The 26,394-nt window shown below is 33.7% G+C and overlaps 1 protein-coding gene across 1 annotated transcript; it reads left to right on the top strand.

The window, feature by feature from the left end:
* The first annotated feature begins 604 nt into the window (after window positions 1-604).
* LOC112946771 (cadherin-7) lies at window positions 605-18,777 on the top strand. Its single transcript, XM_026038704.1, has 6 exons — window positions 605-854; window positions 4,570-4,706; window positions 6,532-6,653; window positions 8,176-8,293; window positions 10,869-11,120; window positions 17,702-18,777. Exons 1-6 carry the CDS (start codon window positions 655-657, stop codon window positions 18,193-18,195), a joined length of 1,323 nt encoding a protein of 440 aa, XP_025894489.1. The 5' UTR covers window positions 605-654; the 3' UTR covers window positions 18,196-18,777.
* Window positions 18,778-26,394: the final 7,617 nt, after the last annotated feature.

The following is a 26,394-nucleotide window of genomic DNA, read 5'->3' as shown; positions in this document are numbered from 1 at the left end:
AGTATACTATTAATTCTAAAGGACTCTGTATTTGTGAAATATAATCAAGGCAAAGTTAGGGGAAATTAGTGCTTATATTATTTTAAATATATGTTCTATACATATATAAATACATTTATTCATATGCATGCAAAAATACACACACATATACATGCATACACAAATGCAGACATACAGACACAAGCATACACACAAATTCACACAAAATCTCCAGGTTACATCTAAGCATAATACATTGCCATATAAGGAATGTAATTTGAATGTCTGTGATATTTTCCGTTCAAAGTGTTAAAGTACTTGGAATAATAATTGATAAATTAATTCCAACACTATATAAAACCAGTTGTTCTCTGAATGAAATGTTTCTACTTCTGAAATATATGTCAATATTGTGTAAAATATACATATTCTGTAAATATATGTATTTTGTGATATTTCCTATATGGTACATAATATGTAAAGCTAAAAAAAGACCCATGCTAAGTACTGATCACATATAAATGACAAAGATCTTTTCATACCAGCTGGCAATTTTCAGTGAAGCAATTTTGCAGCAACATCCCTTGTTAATTAAACTTCCAAATCACTTCACTGTTATAGGAGCTGGACTTTGAAGCTAAAACAAGCTACACCCTGAGGATAGAAGCAGCCAATATGCATGTTGACCCTCGCTTCCTAAGTCTGGGACCTTTCAGCGATATGACAACAGTGAAGATAATTGTGGAAGATGTTGATGAGCCGCCTGTGTTCACTTCTCGATTGTATTCCATGGTGGTGTCTGAAGCAGCAAAAGTTGGCACTATCATTGGGACTGTAGCTGCCCATGACCCAGATGCTTCAAATAGTCCTGTCAGGTAATTATAAGGTGTCTTAATTGTCTTATTTATTTGTTTATTTATTTGTTTGTTTATTTATTTATTCTTGTCATATCCTTCATTTTGTTGTAGAAGAGTGTTTATTTGCACTGGAAAAGGTCAAGAAGGTCTTTCTCTCAAAAAGGGAGCGAGAGATGTTCTAAGAGCTTATTTTGACACATACTCCTGATATATATATATATATTTAAATCTGAGGCAGAGGGAGAGGGAGAGGAGAGGGACAAAAAACAAACAAACAAAAATTTATATTCCAGGGTAATTTCTCTGTAAAGCTTAGGAAGAACCAATTATTATTGTGAACAATTTATATTGTGTTAAATCAATATCTAGACCAAAATATCTCTCTGTCTATATATCATGATATATCTATCTGTATATCATGATTCATATTCTGAATGCCTTATAGCACAAATCTTCCTTTGAATCACAAAACAGAATTGAGGGCCCACAGAGAAAGCATGTTACAATACTCTACATAACTGAGATGTATAAGATGAGGTGCATATGCAGTTAAATGAATGCAACAGAAATCTCAGAAGGCTTATAAAGCATCATGAGGTTTCTGAACAGGTAAGCCATAATACTTGTACATTCTACTGTAGCCAAATATCTTTCATTAGAAAAGGAGAGATGTGAACACTAGAGAAGCTTGAAAACTGTCAAGGGCTTCGTCTTTCTTCTCCTTATCTTCTGAATGTGAAGAATATGCAATGCTTCCCCAATTTAATGACTGGTATCTAAGCTTTAGGAAGCACAAAATATGTATAATATGTTTGTCTGTCCTTTGAGAAAAAATTGCTCAAAGGTGAAGGTTCATCTTCCAAGTTAAAGCATCAGTGAGTGACTTGATATTCTTCTTAGGCAGAAGAGTAATGTTAAATGTCAAAATAATGTGCAAGGGACCTGGAGGGTAATTTTTCCAACTCTAAGGAATTATGAGAACTTAAAGTCCTAGAGAAAGACTACAGTACATATTAGTTAATATTAAAGTTTCACTTTTTCTTATTATTATTCATTCAGGCCATACAAAGGACTGCATATACAGAACTAGCTCAGATGGCACCATTTTTTGGTGCTGTCAAATTTTCACATTCATGACTTAAAGATTATCTTGTACCTCTACTGTAGTTCTTCAATTTCTAAAGCGGCAATCTTGAGTTGTAAAAATAAAGCATATGTTTCARTTCTAGAGGTGATACAAGTGTTGTCTCCCTCTTTTTCATTATGTATTTGCAACAGATTCAAAATAGCTGCCTCCTATCATGTATAAACAAGTCTTAGATGGATAGGTTGGCAAGGATCTACTTGTGAAATTTTTCTTTGCTGAGCTCTTTCTTTACTGTGGCAGTGTTTTCTGGCACTGATGTTAGCATCTGGTACATGATACCAGGTTTAGCAGAACTTGTAGAGTTGAATTAAATTGAGTTCTACTTATGTTCACTATGCTTTTGACTCTTGTACAGGATGAGTTTACTGTCTTAGTTCTGGTTATTTTTTTACAAATTCAGCATCAAAAACAGTTGTATCAGCAGCTTAACTGTCATCTTAAAGATTTCTCCTGCTTCAGAGCTGTTTGCAATTTTAGGATAAGGAAAAAGAGCAATATTGAGGGTTTATCTATATGCTTGTAAACTATATACACTATCAGGACTAATGACAAAAAATATAGTTCAATTGCTCCGAATCTACTGTAATGTACCTCAGAGACCAAATTCACCTAAAATGTGTAAATATGTAAATATGTAAAAGAGGATTAATGCATAATACTTTTCTTGTTCTATTTCAGAAGTTTAAGTTATCATTTTATCAATAGGTATTCCAGATTTCAGACACTGGATTTTATTGATATTGATTAAACATTGATTTGTTGCTGTTTGAAAAGTGTTGCACTTGCAAAATCAGACATTCTCAAAATCTTGACAAAAATGAAAAGTGTGAAAATAAATCTTGAAAACAGGAGGTTATCTTGTGTGTGTCTGAGAACTATTGATGTTTGAACTAGCTTAAATAAAGGATTTAAAACTGCTGCAGCTCAAAGATTTTAAAGTATTAATGGCTTCAAGGAATTAAAGGATTAAAGCTCTTTATTTACTTTTTTTTTTATTTGAATATGGATGCTACACTTGCATTAAGGCAAATTTCTTGCTTTGCTATCCAAGAAAAAAAATTGTTTGTTCTTGTTTTATCTGATGTATAATTTATGTAATTATTTAGTGTTTGTCCATGCTTCCTTCTCTATCGCTCTTCCTTTTTTTTTTTTTTTTTTTTAAAGTCTTTTTACTCTCCAGATTGCATATAGATAGTGTTAATACGTAGGAAATTTAAAGACTGGCAGAAGATTGAATCCCAGCTGCTAGGCCTGCCAAGATGGTTATATCGCATAGGTGACAGTATGCGATCCCCAATAGTCTCTAGGGGAAGCTTACTAGCCACATAGCTGCTGAAGAGTTCTGCTGGTCACATAAACAACAATGCTGGGATGAAGAAAAGGAAAAATGAACGCTATTGACATAAAATTAAAAAGAGAGATAGAGAGAAGGAGTGTAAATCAATGAAAACTAAAAAGTTTTTTATTATTATAGTTTTCTCTCTCATTATGACATAATACATCTCTACTGTAGAGATTTTGTGGACAGAGAACAGTGCCAGAAAGCAGAGTAGAATCTGGTGTATTACAACACAGAACAAATAACTAGTGTTTTAAGTTCATTATCGCTGAGAAGTCCAGTCTTTGAACTATCTTCTGTAATTCTTTCCTTCCACACTGTTAAAGGCTTTTGATTAATGTTATATCAATAATCTAATATATCATCACTGTGACAGTAATTGTAATAATCACACTTGGTCTGATTCTGACATTTTAATTTATCTTGAGTGTAGGGAAGTGCTCTGAAGTACTTACTTGATCTAAATAAGAGTGCAAGAATCTGACCCAATATTAAATCGAATGTCAAGAATACTTCAGCCGTAAATCTAACAGTGCCTAATCAACTGTCCTTTCCTCTCAAAAGGGATATAAACAGAACACCCACAGGCAGTTTGACCTTTTCCCTTATGCTATTTTCTATTTTCTAATGAGCTGGTTTCCTCTTCCTAGAACAAGTTTGGAGGTAAAAGATATGTTAAGCCAAAGAGTCAAGAGCACAAGTCTGTGTTTGTCTAATGACAGTAGAGTACTGGGAGCTGATGGCAATGACATGCAATCCCCTGACCTACAGCATCCTTCTTTATTTTACCCTATCCCTGTGGCTCCGGGTGATGCAGAGACTCTGCAGGGATTCTGCAGACTGCCAGCTCTGAGGGAGCAGAGCCAGGCTGGTACAGCCATGTGGCAAGCTTCCAGCTCGCTTTCTTGTTAGTTCAGGACTATGCTATTCCATGAATAAATGAATGGCTGCATCACAGCAGAAAAGAAGAAAGAAAAGAGGGGAGAAATACCTATGCTCTCACTTAAGAGGGCATTATTGATAGCAGGAACACAGCTAGCCATTGTCAGCACAGTACATTGTGCAGCCTGCATTTTCTATCCTATACGTACAGCTTTGTTTTTCTCAACAGCCTGGAGAACCTGGAGAAAACAAAGCTAAAGTAGTGAAACAATGGAAACTCTTTCTCTCTAATGAGAAATCAATAAAACATTTTTACAGGCGGTAATTGAACATAAATCTAAAGTTTTCTTTCATCCTTCACCTAGGTACTCAATAGATCGAAACACAGACCTGGAGAGGTATTTCAATATTGATGCCAACAGTGGAGTCATTACAACGGCCAAGTCTTTGGACAGGGAAACTAATGCTGTTCATAACATCACAGTTTTGGCAATGGAGAGCCGTAAGTAGCATTTGACAAATTTTATTAGCTATTTATCTATAGAGCTGCACGTTTAATCATGAGCAGCTTCATCAAGTGAAAATACAACAATCCAGATAAAAAAAGCCTTTTTGCTTAATATGAAAGAAACCTATGTGATGAAGACAGAAAGAAAGAAAGAAAAAACAAAGAAAAATGATAAATATTTGATCTTTCTTTTGTGTCACGTCATATGTAGTCTTTTTGACTGCTGAAAAGCAAGTACAAAGGGAGATGAAAAATGTTAAATCAGGAGTCTGAGACCAAATATCAGGAAAAGAAAAGTAATATGGAGTATGAAGAAGTGGAGTTAACTCACCATAGAGATAACATGACACTCACTCAAGAGTTGATTGCTGTTGGGCTACCAGAGTGCTCTTGAAAAGAGGTTAGGAAAGAGAATGTGAATATATATGCGGTCTCGCTGCCCTGACTCTCAGGTAAGACTGTAGAGGGTATTCTGTACTTACTCTCTCTTCTCCTGTGAGTGGCAATGTAAGATGAAAAACAATGAAGAGTGTAACTGAAGTATATGCAAGAGTAATTATGCTAACACAAATTTAAACCTAAACTTTTTCAGATGTGAACAATTCTTTTTCATATTGTGAAAAAAATATATATTTTTGTGGCTCTGTGGGTTTGATTTGAAGAATGTGTTTCTTCAAATGTCACCCTTATTGCTGCTCTATTGGATTATGAATAACGCAGTTATATATTCTCTGACTTAATATTTTAAGAATTCCACAGGCTTTACTTTCAATGAGGTTAATTTCATGTTTAACCTGAATGATAACATTTATGATTTAGCAGCTGTATGAATTTATCTTGTATTATCTGGACTAGATTTTTTGGTCCATCAGGCCTGCATGGGAGCCAGTGATTTTCTTGGCTATTAGTAAAACTGAGAGGACAGCCAAGGGACATCCTGGAGCATAAGTATTACATTAGGATGCTTTCATTTACATTCATGTACAGCCTGGTTTTCAGTAAGCTTAGGTATGCAGAAAAGAAAGATGGTATCAACATGATTCATTCTATGTCCTGTGTAATATCTTAGAGATAGATACATATTTGAAACTTTGTACAGTTTTTTTCTGCTCAAATCTCTAACATCATTATTTGTGTTAAAAAAAATCAATCCTTCTATTTCCTGCATTATAGATGTAGTATACACTTAGGTCTTTTGCACTTAGTTGACCACTTATATACTGTTTAAGACTRAGTGATGACATTGAACACTACATTCATGCCTGTTAGACGTGTTTTATTAGAGAATATAATTTATATTTAAGGTGATGTTTATGACTCTTAATGACAATTTTAAAATATTTTAAATAGTTTGGGATTTGCTTGGGAATGCCAATGTTGTACACAGCCAAGAGAATTCTCTCTGACTTCTTGATCAGCTTGCTCAGCCTGAATCAGACTGGATTGCAACAAACATATGCATTACAGCTATAATGATAATGCTATTCTTAATAAAAATACTGCTTTTATGGTGAAATATACTGCAGTGATGACATTTTTCATCACTTTGTTTATTATCTTTCTAAAGGATGATATTCAATGGTGTGATTAGCAAGTTAGATCATCCCTGAAAGTAAAATCTCAGTTCCATTGAGGCTATTGGAAAACACAAACATTGTTTTAAGAAGATCAATCCAAGAGCTTCCTTTGTCTTCCTAGGAGAGATTGTAATTGATTTGACAGGTATATGCCAAAGGAGAATGCAAATGAAAAATAGCCTGACACAAAGAATAACCTGTAAAGAGCTTTCCTTGCTTGTTTTCTTGGCTTCTCTTTGTAGAGAATCCAGCACAGATTGGGAGAGGCTATGTAGCCATCACAATCCTTGACATCAATGACAATGCCCCTGAGTTTGCCATGGAGTATGAGACAACTGTCTGTGAAAATGCTCAACCTGGTCAGGTATGGATTGCTTTTTTTAATGTTTATTTTTATGGGATAGGCAATCATTCCTTTTGAAAGCCTGACAGCTTTAAGATAAAATATAATCAGCTTATGGCAGTAAAAGTGACACTTTGATGTGCAGCACAAACAAGTATTCATCGAACCCTAAAAAATCCACCATACCCCTGATGAGAAAGCTGCAGACATTGAAATTAGAGGTGCAAGGTAGTGTTAAAAGCTCTGGGCTTCCTTGCTGACAAAACTGACACATTTTGCTAAACTCACCTAATTTTGAATAATGTTAAGCATACTTACTCCTCCTGACTTTGCTTGGAAGTAAGAAATCTCAACTTGTAGACAATCTGAGACCTAAAAGCCTACTATTCCTGCACTTTTGTTTCTGTTATGAAGTACAGTCCATAAGACCTCACATTGACTAGGGAGATTTATTCCTACCAAACTCCTGTGAGCTTTTTGTTCTCAACAATGCTTCCAAGAAATTCTAGACCAAATAACTGCATATGATGTTGGTTGTCCTCTCACATTTGGACTTTTTTCTTTACTTCTTAAGACCTGAGGACATATACATCATCCAGTTCTCTCATTCCAGAGAACCCAGAGTCCCAGAGAACTAGCAGATGTTTCAGTCAAATAAATCCCATGTATTCCCAGGGAGACTGTGCACTTTTGTGCTTTTTCCCAGAATATGGGTTTTTTTCTGTGGCAGATGCTGTTTATTGCACATTTCAAGATTATAGCAGAATTAAATGCGCAGGAGAAAACACTATGACCATTAGTTCATTTTCATGAGAAATACAGAAATAGGAGTGTTCTTACATGGAGAAAAAAAAAATAACATCAAAAAAGGAAAAGTAAAAACAGAGACTGGACAAACTGCATAAAGCACCCCTTTGTAGCTTCTTGCTTCACCTGTGATTAGCCAGAACTTTTAATTCTCAGTATCTATTGCTTTATGAATTGTAAATAATGGTGAAAGCTTTCTTTCAGAGACAGATTATGACAGAATTTTAGAAAATAAAGCTAGAAAAGTGAAAAAAAAATCAGGAAATGTTAATTAATTGAAATAATTACAAGCCAGAAAAGCAAAATACGTTCATTACTGAGGTTTGGAGTACAATGTTGACTGCAGCCACTTATAACTATGAGAGGGCCATGTTATAGCTATCCAGAAGATACATTTCCTTCACTGCTTAATAGCTTATATATGACTGCTACTCTGTTTATATTCCACTACTATGTATTTTGTATTCTGAGTCCTGCTGAATAACAGGACTAAAACCTCTCACAGAGCCTACAGAGCATTGTTTTGGCCAATTAAATTCAGTTACAGGGATAGCAGGGAACATGAGTCATATTTTGACATACATATCTGTGTATGTTTTACGGAGGGAATTAGAAAATCAGAGTAGGACTTAAGAGTTGATACTTTAATATCAATTGAGGAGTTACTGTGTATATAGTGTGTACATATTTATACTTCCCATTCCAACCACTAAAAACACTAAGTATCTTAAAACAGGTCATCCAGAAAATCAGTGCAATCGATAAAGATGATCCACCAAATGGTCATCAGTTCTACTTCAGTTTGACAGCAGAGGCAGCAAATAACCAAAATTTTACGCTGCAGGACAACAAAGGTAAGAATACAAATGTGACAGGACATGAGGTTGGGTAAATACTCATTATCAACACCTTTCATTTTGAAAATGTAGTGGTGATTATCATCTACATAAACTTTCATTCTGCTAAATTTAAGTACAGTCAGCCTCCAAAGTAATTTTATCTGTAGATTATCTGTCAAATGGATGAAGCTGTTGTTTGAATCATTTAAAGCCTTGAGCCAAACAAAACAGCTTCAAATCCAACTTCCAGAAGTCACTCTTTTAACATTATTTTTCCTTGTATTTATAAGTTTTTATCTAAATTAGATTTTAGATCAATGACTGAAAATTTTCCAGGATTAATGTTTTATTAATATAACTCAGGGCATAAAAAACGAGCACATGGTAAAACAATTTTTTTTTTTTTTTTTAGAAAACAAAAATCTTCAGTAAGTATACCACCTACTGAAACATGCTTTTGAAAATGAAAGCTGCCTACTATATTTACACTGACATTGTATGACTGTTTTCCCAAAGACTTTTGCAGACTCCCATTGACTTCACATTTCTATTTGCTACAATATCTGAGAACAAACTTCTAATACATGTTCTCATTACTACATTGTATAGCTGGGCATGTATCAGTCAGTTTAACTCTTAGCTGAAGCAAATAAAACAAAATAGACACTCTTACACTTTCATTGCTCTATCACCATGAACCACAGTTACAAAGTTATCCCTATTAATAAAGTAAGAAAAATAGTCATATGTTAAAGGACATTGTTTGTATAGACAAACTTTGAACAACATTCAGGTTTTAACACCCCTTCAGTCCTATGTAACAATAAAACTAAGTGTAAAATGTTTACTGCCTTTTTCTGCATGCTGTTGGTTATGTGTTTAATTTTCTCCCTATGAGGGACTTACCATTACAAGCTAAAGATTATATTAGCAATAATGATCAAGATAGATACAAATTTAAAAAATTTCTTCAAATCTTTTCAAACCTCAGRTATTGCTGCAAGTACTACAAAGTCATCCTTTCAAAGAAGTGAAAAATTGTGAAGAGTCATAATAAATCCTTTGCAATGCCAGTAAAATCAATGCTGTTATGAAACAAACCAGTAGCTGCCTATTTTGATATTGTTCTATACATATCTCATATTGTGATGCAATGTGCAGCAGTGTTTGTATACTTAGACAGGCTTGTTAAAATATATATACCTATACAAGATCATAGATATATCTGTCTATGGACAGACAAATTGACCAACTGACCAGTTGACTGACCTATTTATTAATTCTAGGAGATGTATCTTCCGGCCCTTTAGGAGCCGTCAATCTGCATTGGGTTTCACAAAGATTTTCTGCAACATTTCAAGTTCTTAATCAACTCAAAGCAGAAATGAAGCACACAGTTTTTTTATATTAATTCTCTTATTGAATTTGGTGGAATATTTAATTTTGCCAGCTCAGACCCAAAAGATACACTGTTCATTTCACACTTCAATAAATAACTTAATTCACACTATAATTTTCCTATTCTAAACTCAAATAAGGTTGAATTAAAAAAAAAATCAGAAACTTTTTTCTGTTAGCTGCTAGTTCAATATTTAAAATATTAATTAAAATACTTTAAAATATGATTTTATATCAAAATTATATATTCAATTTTTGGTTAGCTTGGCATTTCATGACTGCAGTCAGCAGCCATAAGGAAATATTTATTTCTTACTCTGACAATCCTAGAGTAAAAATTAGAGACTGATCATGTCTTCTATTTGAGTCGTGTATAGAAGTCATCTAACCCTATGTTTGCTTGTTTAGTAGGAGTTAATCACATTTCAACTATTTTGTTCTTTCATTATCATGACAGAGAGCAAAAGCAGAGAGCTTTTTATTTTTTTTCATAGAAAATTACCTGAGATGTGATTATCCACTTTAGAGAAATGGATGGAAATATGTGAGTAAGCCATCCACAGAGGTTATGAGTGTGAATCTCCACAAATTTTTCTCTTTCAGAATCTTAGCTCTCAGCTGAGACTGAAAACAAGTGCAAGTCTTTGTTACATGTGCAATTACTTGTCTTTGTGGACAAAACAGGGCTTTTTTTTTTTTCAGAAAAAGCATTTGTTTTCAGAGCTTATTCTTCATGAATAAGTTCATCATTTCTATTAATACATTATCTAATTTGTGAATAACTGAAACAGATCTTTGGAGAGCTTTGGAAACTAGACCAGAACCATGCATATAGATACTAAATCTGATTATTAAATGTTTTTTTTTCTTTTTTTTCCCCTTATTTCATCTTCAGCTATGCATCTAGATTGTGTAACAGTGAGCATAATTAAAATTTGGCAGGTTTCTGCAATTTCGAAACAATCCTTAGTGGAAAACAGAAATCTTTACGCTATATGTATGATTAGGAGTTTGCTTAATTGAGTATGAATTCACAGCTGATCCTATTTTTGCAACTCAAAAATGTGTGAACAGGAAAAAAAAAAAGTTCTTAAAATAATGTATTTATAGTCTTTTGAGTGAAAGTTTATATTATCTATGAACTTGTATTTTAGGCAGACCATGCATTTTACATTTTTATTTATCTGTTTAGATAACACTGCAACTGTGCTAACGAGAAGAAATGGATTCCGGAGACAGGAACAGTCTGTTTTCTACTTGCCAATATACATTGTGGACAGCGGATCACCTTCACTTAGTAGCACTAATACCCTCACCATCAGAGTCTGTGACTGTGATGCAGATGGCATTGCTCAGACATGCAATGCAGAGGCATACATCTTGCCTGCAGGACTTAGCACTGGAGCCCTCATAGCAATATTGGCTTGTGTCTTGACATTGCTAGGTATGTCTTCTTACTATTACTATTCTTTTCCCTTCCATGTGCAGCTGCCAAAAAAAGAAAAGTGTATCTAAAAACAGGAACAAGTAGCCTGCTGTCCAGAGCAGCTTTTTGCATCATGAGCCATAAAAATAAGTAAATAAATAAATAAATAAATAAAGCAATATCTTTGGTGCCAAGTTCTGATACTTGGCATCTAAATTAAGATGCTTCTAGTTATGTGTATAAACTAATACTAAAAGAAGAATGAACAGTTACATCAGATGCAACAGTTGAGAGAGAAAGAGTGAAGCAGTTAGCTGCTTCTCCTGTTTAATATCACGGGTCATTCTTAGATTACTCACTGTATCATCTGTATCAGTGTGTGCTCCCTTTAAGAGAGAGAACTTTTAAAATATCATATGACTTGAAGAAAACAAAAGATGTAAATATAAATGTACATCTTTTTTGAAATTAAATGTAACAATTTATGGATGATAAATTTATGGATAATTTATGGATGATATGTTAGAGCTCATTGTATATGTTCCAATTTGGAATACAATGATTTTTTTGTTTGTTCTTATCTCTGAAGAGATTACTATATTCCCTGGCTGCACATACCAGTCTTGAAGAAAGGGGAGGACAGTAGTATCTTTACATCCTGCTGCTCTTGTGTGCCTTGCTAATGATCAATCTCAGCAGGTCAGAGGTGCCTRAACATTTCTGCTGCCCAGTAAGACCCCCAGGAATGTGCTCTTGCTCTTCTGACCTCAGAGCCTTTCTTCTCTTCCCACTCATTCCTAGAAATAAGTTTTGAGTTTTTGAGATCAATTGAATGATCTCATGATCACGAATTTTTCTGAATGTTCCTTCTTCCCTGTCACTTTATCTCAGTTCCTGAAAGAAATCCTGATGCTCTCTGCATAAAGAATAGACTTCAGGATGTCAGCAATTGGTGATAGGACTGGGATCACAGGATGCACTTTCTTTTTATTTTTAATTATTATTTTTATTTTTGTAAGAGTTAATCAGTGAATAGAAAAGACAGGCCACAGGCTACAGGACCAAAATATGACCCAAGCTTAATGCAGAAGGCAAATGCATTTGTATTGGAGAGGCTTGACAATATCATTTCAGTGTGATTCCCAGTTCCAAAGACAAAGAAGGATAAGGTTTGCATAGATATCAGGCATATATGCATTCTGGCACAAGTATTCTGAATTCTCCAAAAGGTCTTGAAGTTTGTATCCTTTGCTCTGCAACTTTGGTTTGATACTAGATCTTGCCCTGTACATTCTTTTGTCTAAGAAATAGGCATTATCTCTACCAAGATTCTGATTCCTTCAGTGGATTTACTTGACTGTTAATATTTTTACTTAAATAACCAATCCACTTTAATCGAGAAAGACTGAGAGGGAAGAAGGAAGACTGTTACTAAATTTTATTTATTTATTATAGTCAAATATAGGATATCTAGTGTCTTTTTTTTTTTAAGTAAAATAGTTTTCAAGTATAACAACTTTTTAACAAAGCTTTTATCCCTCCTCAAATTGTCTGAGATTAAGTTTTAAATTTTATTCCATAGGAAGTTTCTGTACTTTGTAATTACACAGAAAACATTTATAATTATTTACTCTGCAGTGAAGCTATGTCTTAAAGAAGTGGGGTTTTTTTAAGTGTTTACAATTTATTCTAAAAAGAACAGATGAAAAGACCAATAATAGTGTATACTGAGTTTAGAGTGTGTATGATATTTAGGGAAGTAAGTAGGAGCTTTTTTAACTCCTCTGAAAATTATATGGTAATTTAATTCAAGGTAATTTGTTTTTCAGTTAGCATTTTCTAGGCACAAAAATTGTTTTTTTTTTTTTTTTTATAAGTGTTTAACATAATGTATGTACATAAAATCACACATACACCAAAAAAAGAATTTTCATCTGCAGATAAAATAATCATTTTTAAGACATAAAGATTTTATTTGTGTTGAAACAATGGAAGAAAGACTAGACTGATGTAATCCCATTAGTCTTGTACTGGATTTTACAGGTTAATAATACATTGATTAAATTTCAAAATACATATTCAAGTTATTGCTTTGTCAATTGAAAGATGGAGAATTCATTAATATCATCATAATGCCTATAAGCAGCTAATTACATTAGCATACATATAGTCGTGTGATTAGTAAGCAAGAAGAAGCAGTTCCAGTCCTAAGGATCTTCTTCTCAAAATCATTAAGGTTGACATACGATGTGACAATCTGGTATGTGGAGATTTTGCCTTTACATTTTAAAAAAATAGTAAATCTATACATTGCTTAATTTTGGGATATCCAAACTATTGAAAAAAAACATTTGATTATGCAATACAGAACTTGATTGGTAATATATCTCCTAGAATGTAAAGGAAATTGGAGATTCATTTGAGGTCATGGTCACTCACAGGTCAATGAAGTCCCTCTTTTTGGACATTCAAAGACTATAGTTTGAAAAAAAAATTGAAACTTATTAAGCAGCAGTTATACAGTAAGCTTGTTAACTAAGAATTAAGTCCAGTTTTCCGTAGTCTTGGCTGTGATCCCCCAAACCCTTCTGACTCTAGCAATGATGAGGTATGAATAAATMGGCAGTTAGTGTGCTGTTCAGATAGCTGAGGGACTCTAGCTTTCAGCTTTATGAGTCATAACACACCTAAGGCATAAACCAATGCCTATTTGCTCACAGTTGATTTAGCTTATTGTTATAGAAAATGCCAAGCTTAGGGGTGTAGTATATATATATGATAATGATCCTGCCTAGTTTTAACTTTTCCTTTCTACTTAGTTCTGCTTGTAGTGTTCCCTTTTGGGTTTTCTCAGGGCTGCAAAGACTTCTTTAAAATGATGTAGCAGTTGCCTTGAGTACAAAAAGGAAATGGGAAACTTTAAAACAGAGGAATACATTAGGAAATCTTGTTTTGCAGATTCTGTTTTTTTTCTGGTTTTAGAAATTTCATAGTAATTTCATAAGACATAATGCATAAAGATGCAAGAGCTGATTCTTATTTTGCCAAAAAGTGTTTCTTTAGAAACTGATTTAATTGACTATGTCTAAATTAGTGACCTCAATGTGTACTCCTCTGTCCTTACAGCTTTTTGACTGTGTTTTATTTCTTCTCTGAAAAGCTTAAAATCAGGTTTCCTATATGTTCATTCAGTCACTAATTACAGCTTTGATAGGTCTAGTGATAAAAGTAGGAAGGAAAAAAAAAAAGACTTTTTAGAAATAGATAAGCTTTAAAATCATTTTAACTTGCAGACATCAGAGCATTAGGTTTGGGCCTATTTTTATCTCTGCATTTCTTGGAATGCAGCTAAAGCTTTGTTGTAATTGAAGGTTAAATATTATTGTTCATAGCTGCTGGAATCATAAAACTATAGAATCATAGAATCATTAAGGTTGGAARGGACATTTAGAGATCATCTAGTCCAACCCATGCTCATGCAGGGTCACCTAGACCATGTGGCACAGGATGGCATCCAAGTGGGTTTCGAAGATCTCCAGAGGAGACTCCACAATCTCTCTGGGCAGCCTGTTCCAGGGCTCTGTCATCTTCACTGTCAACAATTTTTTCCTTAAGTTCCTGTGGAACTTTTGGTGCTTCACTTCCTAGACGTTCCCTCTAGTCCTGTCAGTGGCCAGCACTGAAAAGAGGCCAGCCCCCTCCTCCTCACTGCCTCCCTTGTGGTATTTATAGACACTTATTAGATCCCCCCTCAGCCTTGTCTTCTCCAGTCTGAACAGGCCCAGCTCCCTCAGCCTTTCCTCATAAGGCAGATGTTCCAGGCCCCTGATCATCCTCGTAGCGCTGCGCTGGACTCTCTCCAGCAGCTCCACATCCCTCTTGTCCTGGGGAGCCCAGAACTGGACACAGTCTCCAGATGTGGCCTCACCAGAGCTGAGTAGAGGGGGAYGATCASCTCYCTCRAYSTGCTGGAGACGCTCTTCTTAATGCACCCCAGGATCCCAATTGGCCTTCTTGGCCACGAGGGCACACTGCTGCCTCATGGTCAACTTGTTGTCCACCATGACACCCAGGTTCCTCTCTACAGAGCTGCTCTCCAGAAGGTCAGTTCTCAGCCTGAACTGATATCCTATTGCTCCCCAGAGGCAGGACCTTGCACTTGCCCTTATTGCATATGGTTTCTGGACAGCAGCCCAGTTGTCCAATCTGTCCAGGTCTCTCTGGATGGAAGCGCAGTCCTCTGGGATATCAGCTCCTTCTCYGTGTTTGGTATCATCAGCAAACTTGCTGAGGGGGCATTCTGTACCTTCATGCAGGTCACTGATGAATAAATTGAACAGGACTGGACCGAGGACTGACCCCTAGGGGAATCCACTAACTACAGGCCTCCAACTGGACTCTTCAACGCTGATCATCACACTCTGAGCTCTGCTATGCAGCCAGTTCTCAGTCCACCTCACTGTCCATTCACAGGATGGTGAGGAATTAATAATCTCATAAAAGCACCTAAATGTTTAACCTTTAGAAAGACTTCAATTGTTTTGGCATCAAGAAAAATTGAGATGTATAAAGCATACTATATAAAACATTTTTTTCTTGATTTTATTGCACCTTCAGGCAGATCTGTCTACTGAGTATCATATTTTTCACTTATTAACAGGAATTTAACTCTCAAAATGAAGTCTGTTAAGAATGATATCAGTGTGAAAACACATTTACACTTGAGGAAAGAAAATTAATATCTGCTTATTATATGGCAATAAAAATTGTGACAGTAAATGTTAAAAATAATAATAAAAAAAATCTGTCAAACGTAATCTGTGCTTAGGTGGAAAATTGTACTGTCAGCAACCTAATTTGTCTTTCACTTAAAATAACTTTTATAATAAAGAAACCTATTAAGAGTGAAGAGCAATTGATGTCTCTATGATGTTAATTTTATGTTTTGTGTTTTATCATTTACAGATTAATGTGTCATGTTAATATCAAAACATTTTAAACAAAAAATCCTTTAAAGATCAAAATTCTGTATTTTCTAATTGCTTTGTAAATGATGTTTCAAATAATGTGCACCATACTGGTGATTCCTGAATCCAAACAGGGAAAAAAGAATAGTAAAGAAGCTGATACTGCAATAATGTACAGTTTAGGTTCATTTTGTCTATTTGTCCAAATCTCCAGGAAAATATGAACTTTTATCAATTAAAAAAAAAATTCAGAAGGCCTGTCTGTCTTTAAAATCATCTTATGTTTTAGCAGTATTGCAGTATCTGAGGAAGGATGATTTAATTTTCAACACATACAGTATTTGAATGCCTGATTTATTCTAACCAAGTGATTCCTATATTTAATCATGCTTAGTTATGATTAGATTGATACTGATTTAAAAAATCTTCCATGAAGGAAGAGCTTTCCAGAATGACAGTTRTACAATAAATAATTTATAGAGCACACTTATGAGACTACTTAAGGATAGCTCAAGCTTAATTAGCCTTTTATTTTTAAAAAAAWTTGTACAGCATTCATTGCTCTAATAAAGAATGTAAGCCTGAAATGTGTAAATCATATAATCACATATTCTTATGATTAAAAATAAGCATTAAACCAGAACAGATTATTTGAATGTAGAAGGACACTTACTTTTCAATTTACTGTTATTTCTACAATAACAGCAAAGCATCATTAACTMAGCAAATATTATCCAGATGCTACCATATAATATTAATTATTTTTAGGAGGATGAATAACACTCTATCATGCCCCACATATGGGTATAATGTTCATATAACTTGTTCCATGTTTTGTGTATCAGCAATGCTGTTTCATTACCAAAGCCAGACTTGAAAAAGCAATTCCTCCTGGTTCTTTTGGCTGTCCTTGCAGATTAAAACAAGCTTTCAAGTTGAAAGGAGAAATTTAAAGATAGAATTTTAAAAATAATTATCTTTCTTAGCACTAGTTGATTTGGTAAACTCCACTCCTAGCAATTCTCAACAGACATAGTATATAACCCTGTTGTACACTCTTTTGCATTTTAAAGGAAAGTGAAGGCTAATATAGTGATAATTTTAATCCACGAACTAAAAAAAGTCTTATTTTACACATAGTTTAACAATTCTGAGTTTGACAATCAAGGATGGTATTTCTGTTTTATGGGAGAATTACCATCATCTTTAATTCAGTCATTTCCCAAATTGTGGTTGTTAAATTCCATTCAGCTATTTTATGAATGTATTTTTACTGCCTGGGCTATAGAAAGTTAAAAAAAAAAAAAAAATTTTTCTTTATTTCATGGCTATGAGATTGTAATATTCAGAGTGAACCAATCTTAAAATTTATGTTTAGCAGATAACACAGGATATAGAATTAGAGATGAAGACCTTAATTCAGAATGGCTTTGGAAATAGAATTTTTAACATCTAGAAGGCTCTTGGTTTAAAAGCCATTTTAGAATCTGCTAGTAATTTGAAATCAAGCAGCATAAATTTGCCTGCTGTTTCCTTAGGTCTTTATCGTATAAATTAATGAAAGTTCCCAACAGTAGGAGGAATATGTTCCAATTTTAGCATTGCTAAAGCTCATATCTTTTTGTGTTCCAGTTCTTGTCTTGCTGATTGTTACCATGAGGCGTCGGAAAAAAGAGCCCCTTATTTTTGATGAAGAGAGAGATATCAGAGAAAACATTGTCAGGTATGATGATGAGGGTGGTGGAGAGGAAGACACAGAGGCTTTTGACATGGCTGCCTTGAGAAACCTCAACATCATCCGAGACACTAAGATCAGAAGGGACGTGACGCCTGAGATTCAGTTCTTGAGCAGACCAACCTTTAAAAGCATTCCGGATAATGTCATTTTTAGGGAATTTATCTGGGAGAGACTAAAAGAAGCGGATGTGGACCCCTGTGCCCCTCCGTATGATTCCCTGCAGACATATGCTTTTGAGGGGAATGGCTCCGTGGCAGAGTCGCTCAGCTCACTAGATTCCATCAGTTCAAACTCTGACCAGAATTATGATTACCTCAGTGACTGGGGCCCTCGGTTTAAACGACTTGCGGATATGTATGGGACTGGACCAGACTGCTTATATTCATAGCCTTGGAACCTTTCTCTGAAAATGCACTGAAGAAAATACTAAAACAAGACAAATAAAAAAAAAAAAAACCTTTCAACTTTACAGACTGAAGAGTGTTGTACATATTTCTCCATTTTTAACCTTTTAGGTTTTTTTGCCTTGGTGAAACATATCTTCATTAGACTTGTTCTAGGGACTGCACTGACCACACAGGATCTGAGCATTTAATGACATTTTTAATAAAATGAAATGCTCAGTTGCATTCAAATAGATAGCAACCCTCAGGTACCTGCAGAGGCAACTAGCTTGTAAGGGTATGTAGTGCACTGTGACCTCCATGAGCCAATGACACTCTGTAGATGCCTTCACAGTACTGCTATATCTAGAATGCAGAGTCTCTGGTTTAATAAGTATAAGAGGAAAACAATCAACAAATATAATTCAATATACCAATAAATAATATTTACAAATGGAAATTCTTGGACAAATTTTCATTACAGTGTTGCATGCAGCTTGCTAGGTCAAAACCAGGAAGATGGATATGAAACGAAAACAGAAGCAATTGTATTTTAATTGTTCTTGTTTGTTCTTGAAACTGTTTAATTGAAAGACACTCTAAGTTTCTACTAGTTTTATGAAAAAAATACATCTTTTTGTTAAGAAATCTTGCAACATTGGCCATTGACTTACCAAAATTGTTCATAAAACACATAAAAAGAGAAATATGGAAGGATAATCTTAAAGCTGAAAAGTTTTTTGATGCCCATGTAGGTACAGAAAAAAGTTGCTATCTATTTGTTATTTTTTATTATCTCTTCTGATTTGTACAGGAGAATTTATCCTTTTTTATTATTATTTGACATGAAGTGTTATATTTATTTTGGAGCTCAAATCTCCACTAAATTCAGGTCCATTTTACTGCCTCATGGTATTAGACTTGTCAGAACATGCTGATTTTTCTCTAGTCTCTGATAAATGTAGGAAATGAAGCATGGAAATGGAGAAATTACAGTAAAGCAATTGAACCCGCCATTCATCTCTCAGAAAGGAGAACAGCTACAAGGACATGAAGTCATTCTTCTGAGCCAGTACAAAGTCTGAGACGTTTAAATAAAATATTTGTACGTTGCATTTTTGGAAAGAAAACTACAGAGGTAGCTGGGAGCGTCTTTAATGCAAGATTTAGTTTTCAAGGTCAAACATCCTATATGCTTCGAAGACTTTAAACACCCTACTTTCCCTCCTCCCCTTCTCTTTTGCTGCTGATGAATCACAGTAAAAGACTCTTTTAAATTTCTTTCATATGTTAAGCAATGTAGTGCTATTAACTCCAGTATCCATCTTTAGATCCTGCTGCACATAGGTATTTTCCCCAAAGGAGTTCACTACACATAATTTCTACACTGGTTCAGGAGTGCCAAAACAGAAAAACAACTGCTGTAGGTTAAAATACTGTATGATTTTGAGGTAGAATTTCTTAGAATAAGAAAACTTTTTTATGATTCTGATGATATTTATACTTCATCTTTCATGATTTATTATTAGATAATAGGACATATATTAAAGTAACAATAGTGTTTTTTGAATATTCTTTCAGTTTGTTTTGTTTTAGCTAATCTGTAGATGAGTTCCTAAATCAGACTCTGTTCCTGCAAACTTTATGATTTGACTTGTTTCTCTTTAATTACTAAGAAGCATAGGTTTGTAGGATTGGGCCTATGTCTGTGGATTGAAAGAACTCCATAGAGAGTGATGCTCACTCTAAAAATGCTTCTTTCTCGAAAAAAAAAAAAAAAAAAAAAAAAAAAAGGCTCTTTGATGAAAGACCCCATCCTACTGTATGGGTGGTAAAAGGCTGGAATTAGAGAAACTATCATTAAGGCTTTGTAATTTTTGCAACCCAGCATTCTCAATTAACTATGTGAAAGTGGCCTTCAGCTTCATCAGAGAAAATAAAATAATTTTAATCATCTGCAGTATGGAAATTTAATTTGAGTTACATTTTGATAGACAATCATTGTTTCATAATTCAGTAGATTTGCTTCTAGTTGTATGAAATATATATATATGTATATATATATATATATAAACAGATTTTGTAATGGAACTGAAAGATATTGCCCATGACTTTTAGTCACATATGTAAGATTTTCAATAAAAATAATAATAAAAAAAATGTACCAAGAGTATGTAGTTCAATGAGAGTGAGATATGTTGCAGGAGTTAAGTATTAAACCACCAAGTTGCTGAGAGAACAATTTTGTATAAATCTCCTCCTTGTTTGTGGAAAGCCATGTGGATTCATGGCTCTGGATTAAGATCTGAAAAAAGCTGAATTTAGCACACAAGATTCAAAGGATATTTAAATGTGGTTTAAAGTAAACAGTATAATTTGCTTGCTTTCCTATTTCCTATATTTGTAAAAATAAAACCATAAAGCACCCCTGTTAGAAAAATGCTAGTTTTTCATGTTTTCTGTGGAAAGAAATCCATTTCTCTCTACTTAATGCCATAAAAATGCTTTGTTTTCTGTTGCACAATTCTAAAATAATGCAGTATCCTTACTGCTACACTTCATATCTTTACCTAGTAACATATTATTGCAGTAAGAAAGATGGAAATTCCTAATATTCGATGAAAGATGTTACTATCGTATATACATATAGTAGACATAATATATATCCTATATAATGATCTTCAAAAATATCATGAATGCAGATTTTCAGTTTAAAACCTTGTTTAAATTTCTCACTTGAGTGTTATGTTATATATCCTGATGTCATAAAGTATATTTTACTGACCAAATAATGTGAAATATTTGAACTCTTGCTTTTTTTTTTTTTTTTTTTTTNAAAAAAAAAAAAAACTTTTTTTTTCCCCCTAACTTTCTGAAGAGCTCCAATATCCACCTACAAGCTATATAAGTCTTCCTCTGAACAAAATATTTCTTTTTGAAAAGAAAAAAATATATATTTATTAAGTTATAACCCCACAGTAACAGAGCCCTTATTAAGCCTAACAGTTGTGATGGCTGAATTGATACAATCACTCCAGGACTTTTGAAATTCAATGTCTTCTTCCTGCAGTGAGTTGAGAGTAAAAGGTAGTGTTGCTCCTACTTGCCCATTCTTTTCTTAAATTATTTTAAAGGGAAGGATTTTTTTAGGAATTTCCCTTTGAAATTTTAAGGTTTCATTTTTGATTTTTTGTACCTATTGATCCTTCAGGCATAGGAATCTATTAAGAACAAAATATTTCTCACCATCCTTTTGCATCTGAAATCATGCTATTGTGTTGATTTTTAGCATCATTAGAATTTAAGGTGAACACACAGTAACACAATTGTGTCTTGTAAAGTTAGTAATAAATTATTAGTTGCAGCCCATCCAGTGGCTGATATTTTTTATTATATGTGGAATTTTTCGCTGATTTAGAGCTTATGTAAAGTAGTGCCATTTTTGCAGCATTACTATATGCTCCATCAATGATAATTAGATGGGATCAAGCATAATGTTATTGCACAGTGACTCTAAAAGTGAATTATGAAAGCTAGAAATGTCATCCTGTTTATTTTACAGAAACAGAGAAGTCTATAGATAAACAAAGGCCTGCAAAGTCATAATCATAAGTATGGCACTTCTGTGTCTCCTGATAACATATCCTTACTCCCAGCACTATTTCTTWTATACACTCGGGTCTTTTTCTTCTCAGTATCAAGAAGCTAAAATGTATTATATCATTCAGTGAAGACTTTTCTTATGGGCATCTACCCATAAGTTTTGTTCTATGAAACAGGAATCACTGAGCACAGCAGAAATATTGTGTTTCTTAAATGAAGAGAATGGAATGAAAATGAAATATTCACATCTGATTTTTTTTTGGTTTGAGTTACCGTTTCTCACAGAAAAAGTCTCCAAATGTGATACATAAAATCTGCCAAGCTTTAAACCATGCAGTTGCAGATAGAAATATATTGCATAAATTTAACATAAAAAAAAAAAAAAAAAAAAAAAAGATTTACCTGATATTTTGACATAAGGTTATTAAGGAATCTATGCATATTGAATCAAACTCAATGGCAACATAACATGTGCAATAATTCCTCAGTAATCACAATAAATTTTGTTCTAAAGCCATAGCTTGTGTGTCATATTCACACTCCTCCTCTGATTTGATATTTGAAAATATAATTCCTAAAATTGAATTTGGATATAAAAATCCCTCCATTCCACAAGATCTTTATTTTAAAATGCCTTATTATATCAGACAATTGCCTAAAGAATTATCCCAGTCCTCAAATCCCATGAAAATCCTTTAACTACCCTATAAGTAATTCTGATATATAAAATTATTTCTTTGAATTAATCTAAGCCATTAAGATTCCCTCTGCACAAAAAAAAAAATGTTTTTCATATGTTTGATCCAAATTAATTTGTAAACTGATATAAGTGTTGCAAGGACTGCTATTCCTGCACTTACCTGCTTCACGACAGTCCAAATCTCTCTTCACTGTACTTCAAAGTGAAATCATGCTGTGTTTAAATTAAATAAAACAGGAAATAGTAGCTACAACTCCTTATCATAAAAGCCAAAAAAAAAAAAAAAAAAAAAATTACTAGGCCATTCTGTTCAGTTATGGTGTCTTGACAAGGCAATCCTGAGAAATGAGTATTTTTTTCTTTTTTTTTATTTTTATGCTTGTTGAATTATTGGTGAAGAGCTTAAGTTTATATAAGCTCACATTTTTTCATCATTCTTCTTTTCTTTTTACTTTAGTCAAAAGCATATCAGACACATGTATCCTGACTGCTCTGTAGCCTCGGCTACAAACCTACCATCTTCCCTTTTGTAAATTTGACAAAACAACAGCCTGAAATGTTTCTTAATTTTGATGTCAAGAAGTGATGGAGAAAAAGCTAAACACAACTATCAACAGACTGCAGTGAATATAATGGGTCACTTTCTTTAAATAACGATAACAGCAATACTACAGTCAAGTAACCATTAACACCATCCCTCACATCATCATAACAGTCTAGTCTTAAAACTTTAAAATAAATGAAGCTGGAAATACTATCAGTACTATTTGCATGGTATGCAAAATCACATCTTTTGACTTTCATTACCCCAGTTACCTACAGTTTCATGATTATCATTTATATGATAATCTGGAAAGAAAATAGTTAAATCAAACTTCACATTTGCCCTGGGTTCACTCGAATTTATTACAGTCCTTTTGGTCTACCTTAGTACTTCACAGTACACTGATAACTTCTCCTGTCTTTGAGATTAACTGCTTCTCAATTAGAATAAATATGATATCCAGCCAGAAATTCAGCCACATTAGATCATTTGAGTCTGATGAGTGGTCAGCCTGAATTTTAATGCCCTTCCCTAATGATCCTTTATTATTATCACATTGCTGAAGTGGTAAGGAAAAGTGTTTACTAATGCACTTAAAAGGTACTAGTTGAAATCCTGGCCATAGGGAGGTGCATGGTGCTCTTCAGCGTATGCATTATTAGAGGAGACAGAGGAGAATGACAAAAAAACACGGACAGCAATAAGAAGATTGACTGTTCATTTAGGCTGGGTACTCTTTCTAATTTTATGATGTCTTTTACTTCTTTTCTCCTTCTATGAAACATAATCAATATGTTTTTATGCTAATAAAAGTTTTTTTTCAGATATTTTAATGGCATAAGCTACTTGCTATCAGCAGAGTATACCTAAACTTGCTGTTACAGAGGATTCTTCTGTTCAAAAATTGCTTCTGATATGTTTGCAAGCTAAATATAAATAGCATTACAAAAATCTTACACTTCATGAATAAGAGGTGAAATACTGACTGGAAAAAAAAATCTCCTTTTTATGAAATTTAAAAAAACATAGAATTGGCATAAATGCTAGAATACCATATGATGAGACTTTTCCTCATACAGAGTGACCTTTATAGTTTATGACTGCAAGCCCAACCCAAGTGGAACTTTATTGTCTTGAGTCTGTTATTTCATTTTTGCTTGAGATTACCAAGACAGAAAAGAACAGGAGTAACAAAATGACAGATTATTCTCATGGACAAAATTGTATTCCAGTAGTATCGAGTAAAATATTATTTTCCACATTGTTAGGTCATATCTGAACCAATAAAACTACCAAGGAAAAAAAATCATATAACTTGATACACTTAATCTGTCATTTTTTCATCCTGGGAACAACATCTTCCAACATTCTACAATAATTGGCATGGCCTCAACTTGCCATTGAAATAATAATAAAAACAATAATGAAGTTAAAAAGAGAAAGATTAATTATCTAAGTATAAAGCTTAATAAGAACATTACTATTCCTCAAAACATCATTTTTTGCTAATTTATATGCAATGAACACATTAATAAAATTATCTTAGGACATACAATCTATTTCTATACAGGAAAGGAGGCATGTTTGCCCATATTTCATTTTTCCATATAATTTCTACTTGAGTTTGACTGTGATATATAGAAAACGGCTACAAGAATGAAAAAGTGCAGTATATTTACCTCCAAGGACACTGTGAAGATTTAGGTGTGAAAAAAAAAAAAAAAAAAAAAAAGACTCTAAAACAGGTTAGTGTAGAGATGCACACTTTGTCTCCCCTTTTTTCTGTCCTTCTCTCCCAGCTTCTTGCCCCTCAAAGATAATATATGACACTAACACTTCTGCTAATATTTCATTTTCCTCTTTTAGGTACACATTCATTATCTTTTGTAGTAGTCGCATGTAGAAGGTGAATGTAGAACAAGCTAGTGTCAAAGTCAAAACTTGGGAATTAGGAAGAGGATTTAATAGTTTCCTACTTTCTATTGCTATATGACCTTGACAAGCCAGTGAGAACTATTATATCATAATAAAATAATTTKAAAAATTAATATAAAAGAACAGTTGATCAAGATATGTAGATTAATATGTATAAAAACTTTTTTTTTCCACTGTGGCTTAAGATAGTTTAATATATGTTACTAGAATTCAAAGATTAAGGTTGATCATCTTGACTCATGCATAAAGCACTTTCATGAAAACTTTTCATTCATACAGCTTCTGTGAAATCTTCCATTACTGCATTAGAAAGATATATTAAAAATCTACAGTGCCTTGGAAATAAACAGTGGAAAACAGATTCAGAATTCCTATCCTCTGTAAATAGGAAAATACATACAAGGAAAACTAGGAAGTGGAAGCTTCAGCACTTAGCACATATAGTTCATGTGCATGCAACATAAATTACTTTAGGGGTAATTCTGTTACAAAAGCAAAATTTACCTCTCTGAATGAATAATTAGATAAGAATAGAAGAATGATCTTATAGATTACTAACTACTGCCACAGTGCAGAAACATGTAAGATGTTGCACTATTCCTCTGACAATGCAGAGAATTGTGGGGGAAAAAAAAAGAGATTTGATGTTCTTTCTTTAAAAAAAAAAAAAAACAATAATATCAGTAGACAAGACAATTTTCACAAACAATATACTACAATCAGTTTATTTCATGGTACAAGAATTAAAGGACGAGTCACATCCTAACAGGACTTCTGAAAAATATATATATCGTTTTCAGAATACCTGTCAACATTTTCTGAGAAAGTTAAGGCATTCTGATTGAGAACTTTCAGATGCCTATAGGTATGTAACTTGAGACAAGTTCACTGATCAAAAGCATGGAGCCTGTTTTAAGCCCAGTCAGTTCTCCCACCCTCCATCTCCGGCTTTTTCTCTCTCTTTATCCAAACAGCTCAGGCTGTTGGACAAAGCTTAGGCCCCATATTTTGGACCTAATTTCTTTTCCTTTTTGATCATGAAGTTATCTTTCTTTGCCATATCTGCAGTAGCAGAGGTAATTTCCTTTGTTCTTCAAGAAGACCCCCTTCACCCTTGAACTATGATATCTCATGTCTTTTCCRTTCCTCCATTCCCTCAAAGCTAAACAGGAATTTAAGGTCCTTCAGGGACTATGTACACTTTTCAATAGTAATTTGTTAAATCATGACAGTGACAGCTGTCACCACACAATGCTCAAACAAATGCCTCGAGATTCCTTCCATATTGCGCTTCATTTTGACAAATCTATCTTTCAAAGTTTGTCCTTTGCCAGATTCCATGTCAAGGGGTGAAACTTTCCTCAAAGCACTGTTCTGATATGTAAAACCTGAAATACATTAATCCAAAAAGAGGTAGAAAAA

This window comes from Nothoprocta perdicaria, unplaced genomic scaffold, assembly GCF_003342845.1.
Source record: "Nothoprocta perdicaria isolate Ctin4 unplaced genomic scaffold, notPer1 scaffold_216, whole genome shotgun sequence".
NCBI classification, from domain to species: domain Eukaryota; kingdom Metazoa; phylum Chordata; class Aves; order Tinamiformes; family Tinamidae; genus Nothoprocta; species Nothoprocta perdicaria.
Note: the sequence above shows the minus strand (reverse complement) of the source record. Positions and strands in the feature narration are given on the sequence as shown.

Bases quoted from the DNA above. Each gene is read 5' to 3' on its own strand.
- LOC112946771 (XM_026038704.1), top strand. From the start codon at position 655: ATGCATGTTGACCCTCGCTTCCTAAGTCTGGGACCTTTCAGCGATATG. The intron at 4,707-6,531 runs GTAAGTAGCATT...TTCTCTTTGTAG, and splicing joins AGTTTTGGCAATGGAGAGCC to AGAATCCAGCACAGATTGGG. The intron at 11,121-17,701 runs GTATGTCTTCTT...TTTGTGTTCCAG, and splicing joins TTGTGTCTTGACATTGCTAG to TTCTTGTCTTGCTGATTGTT.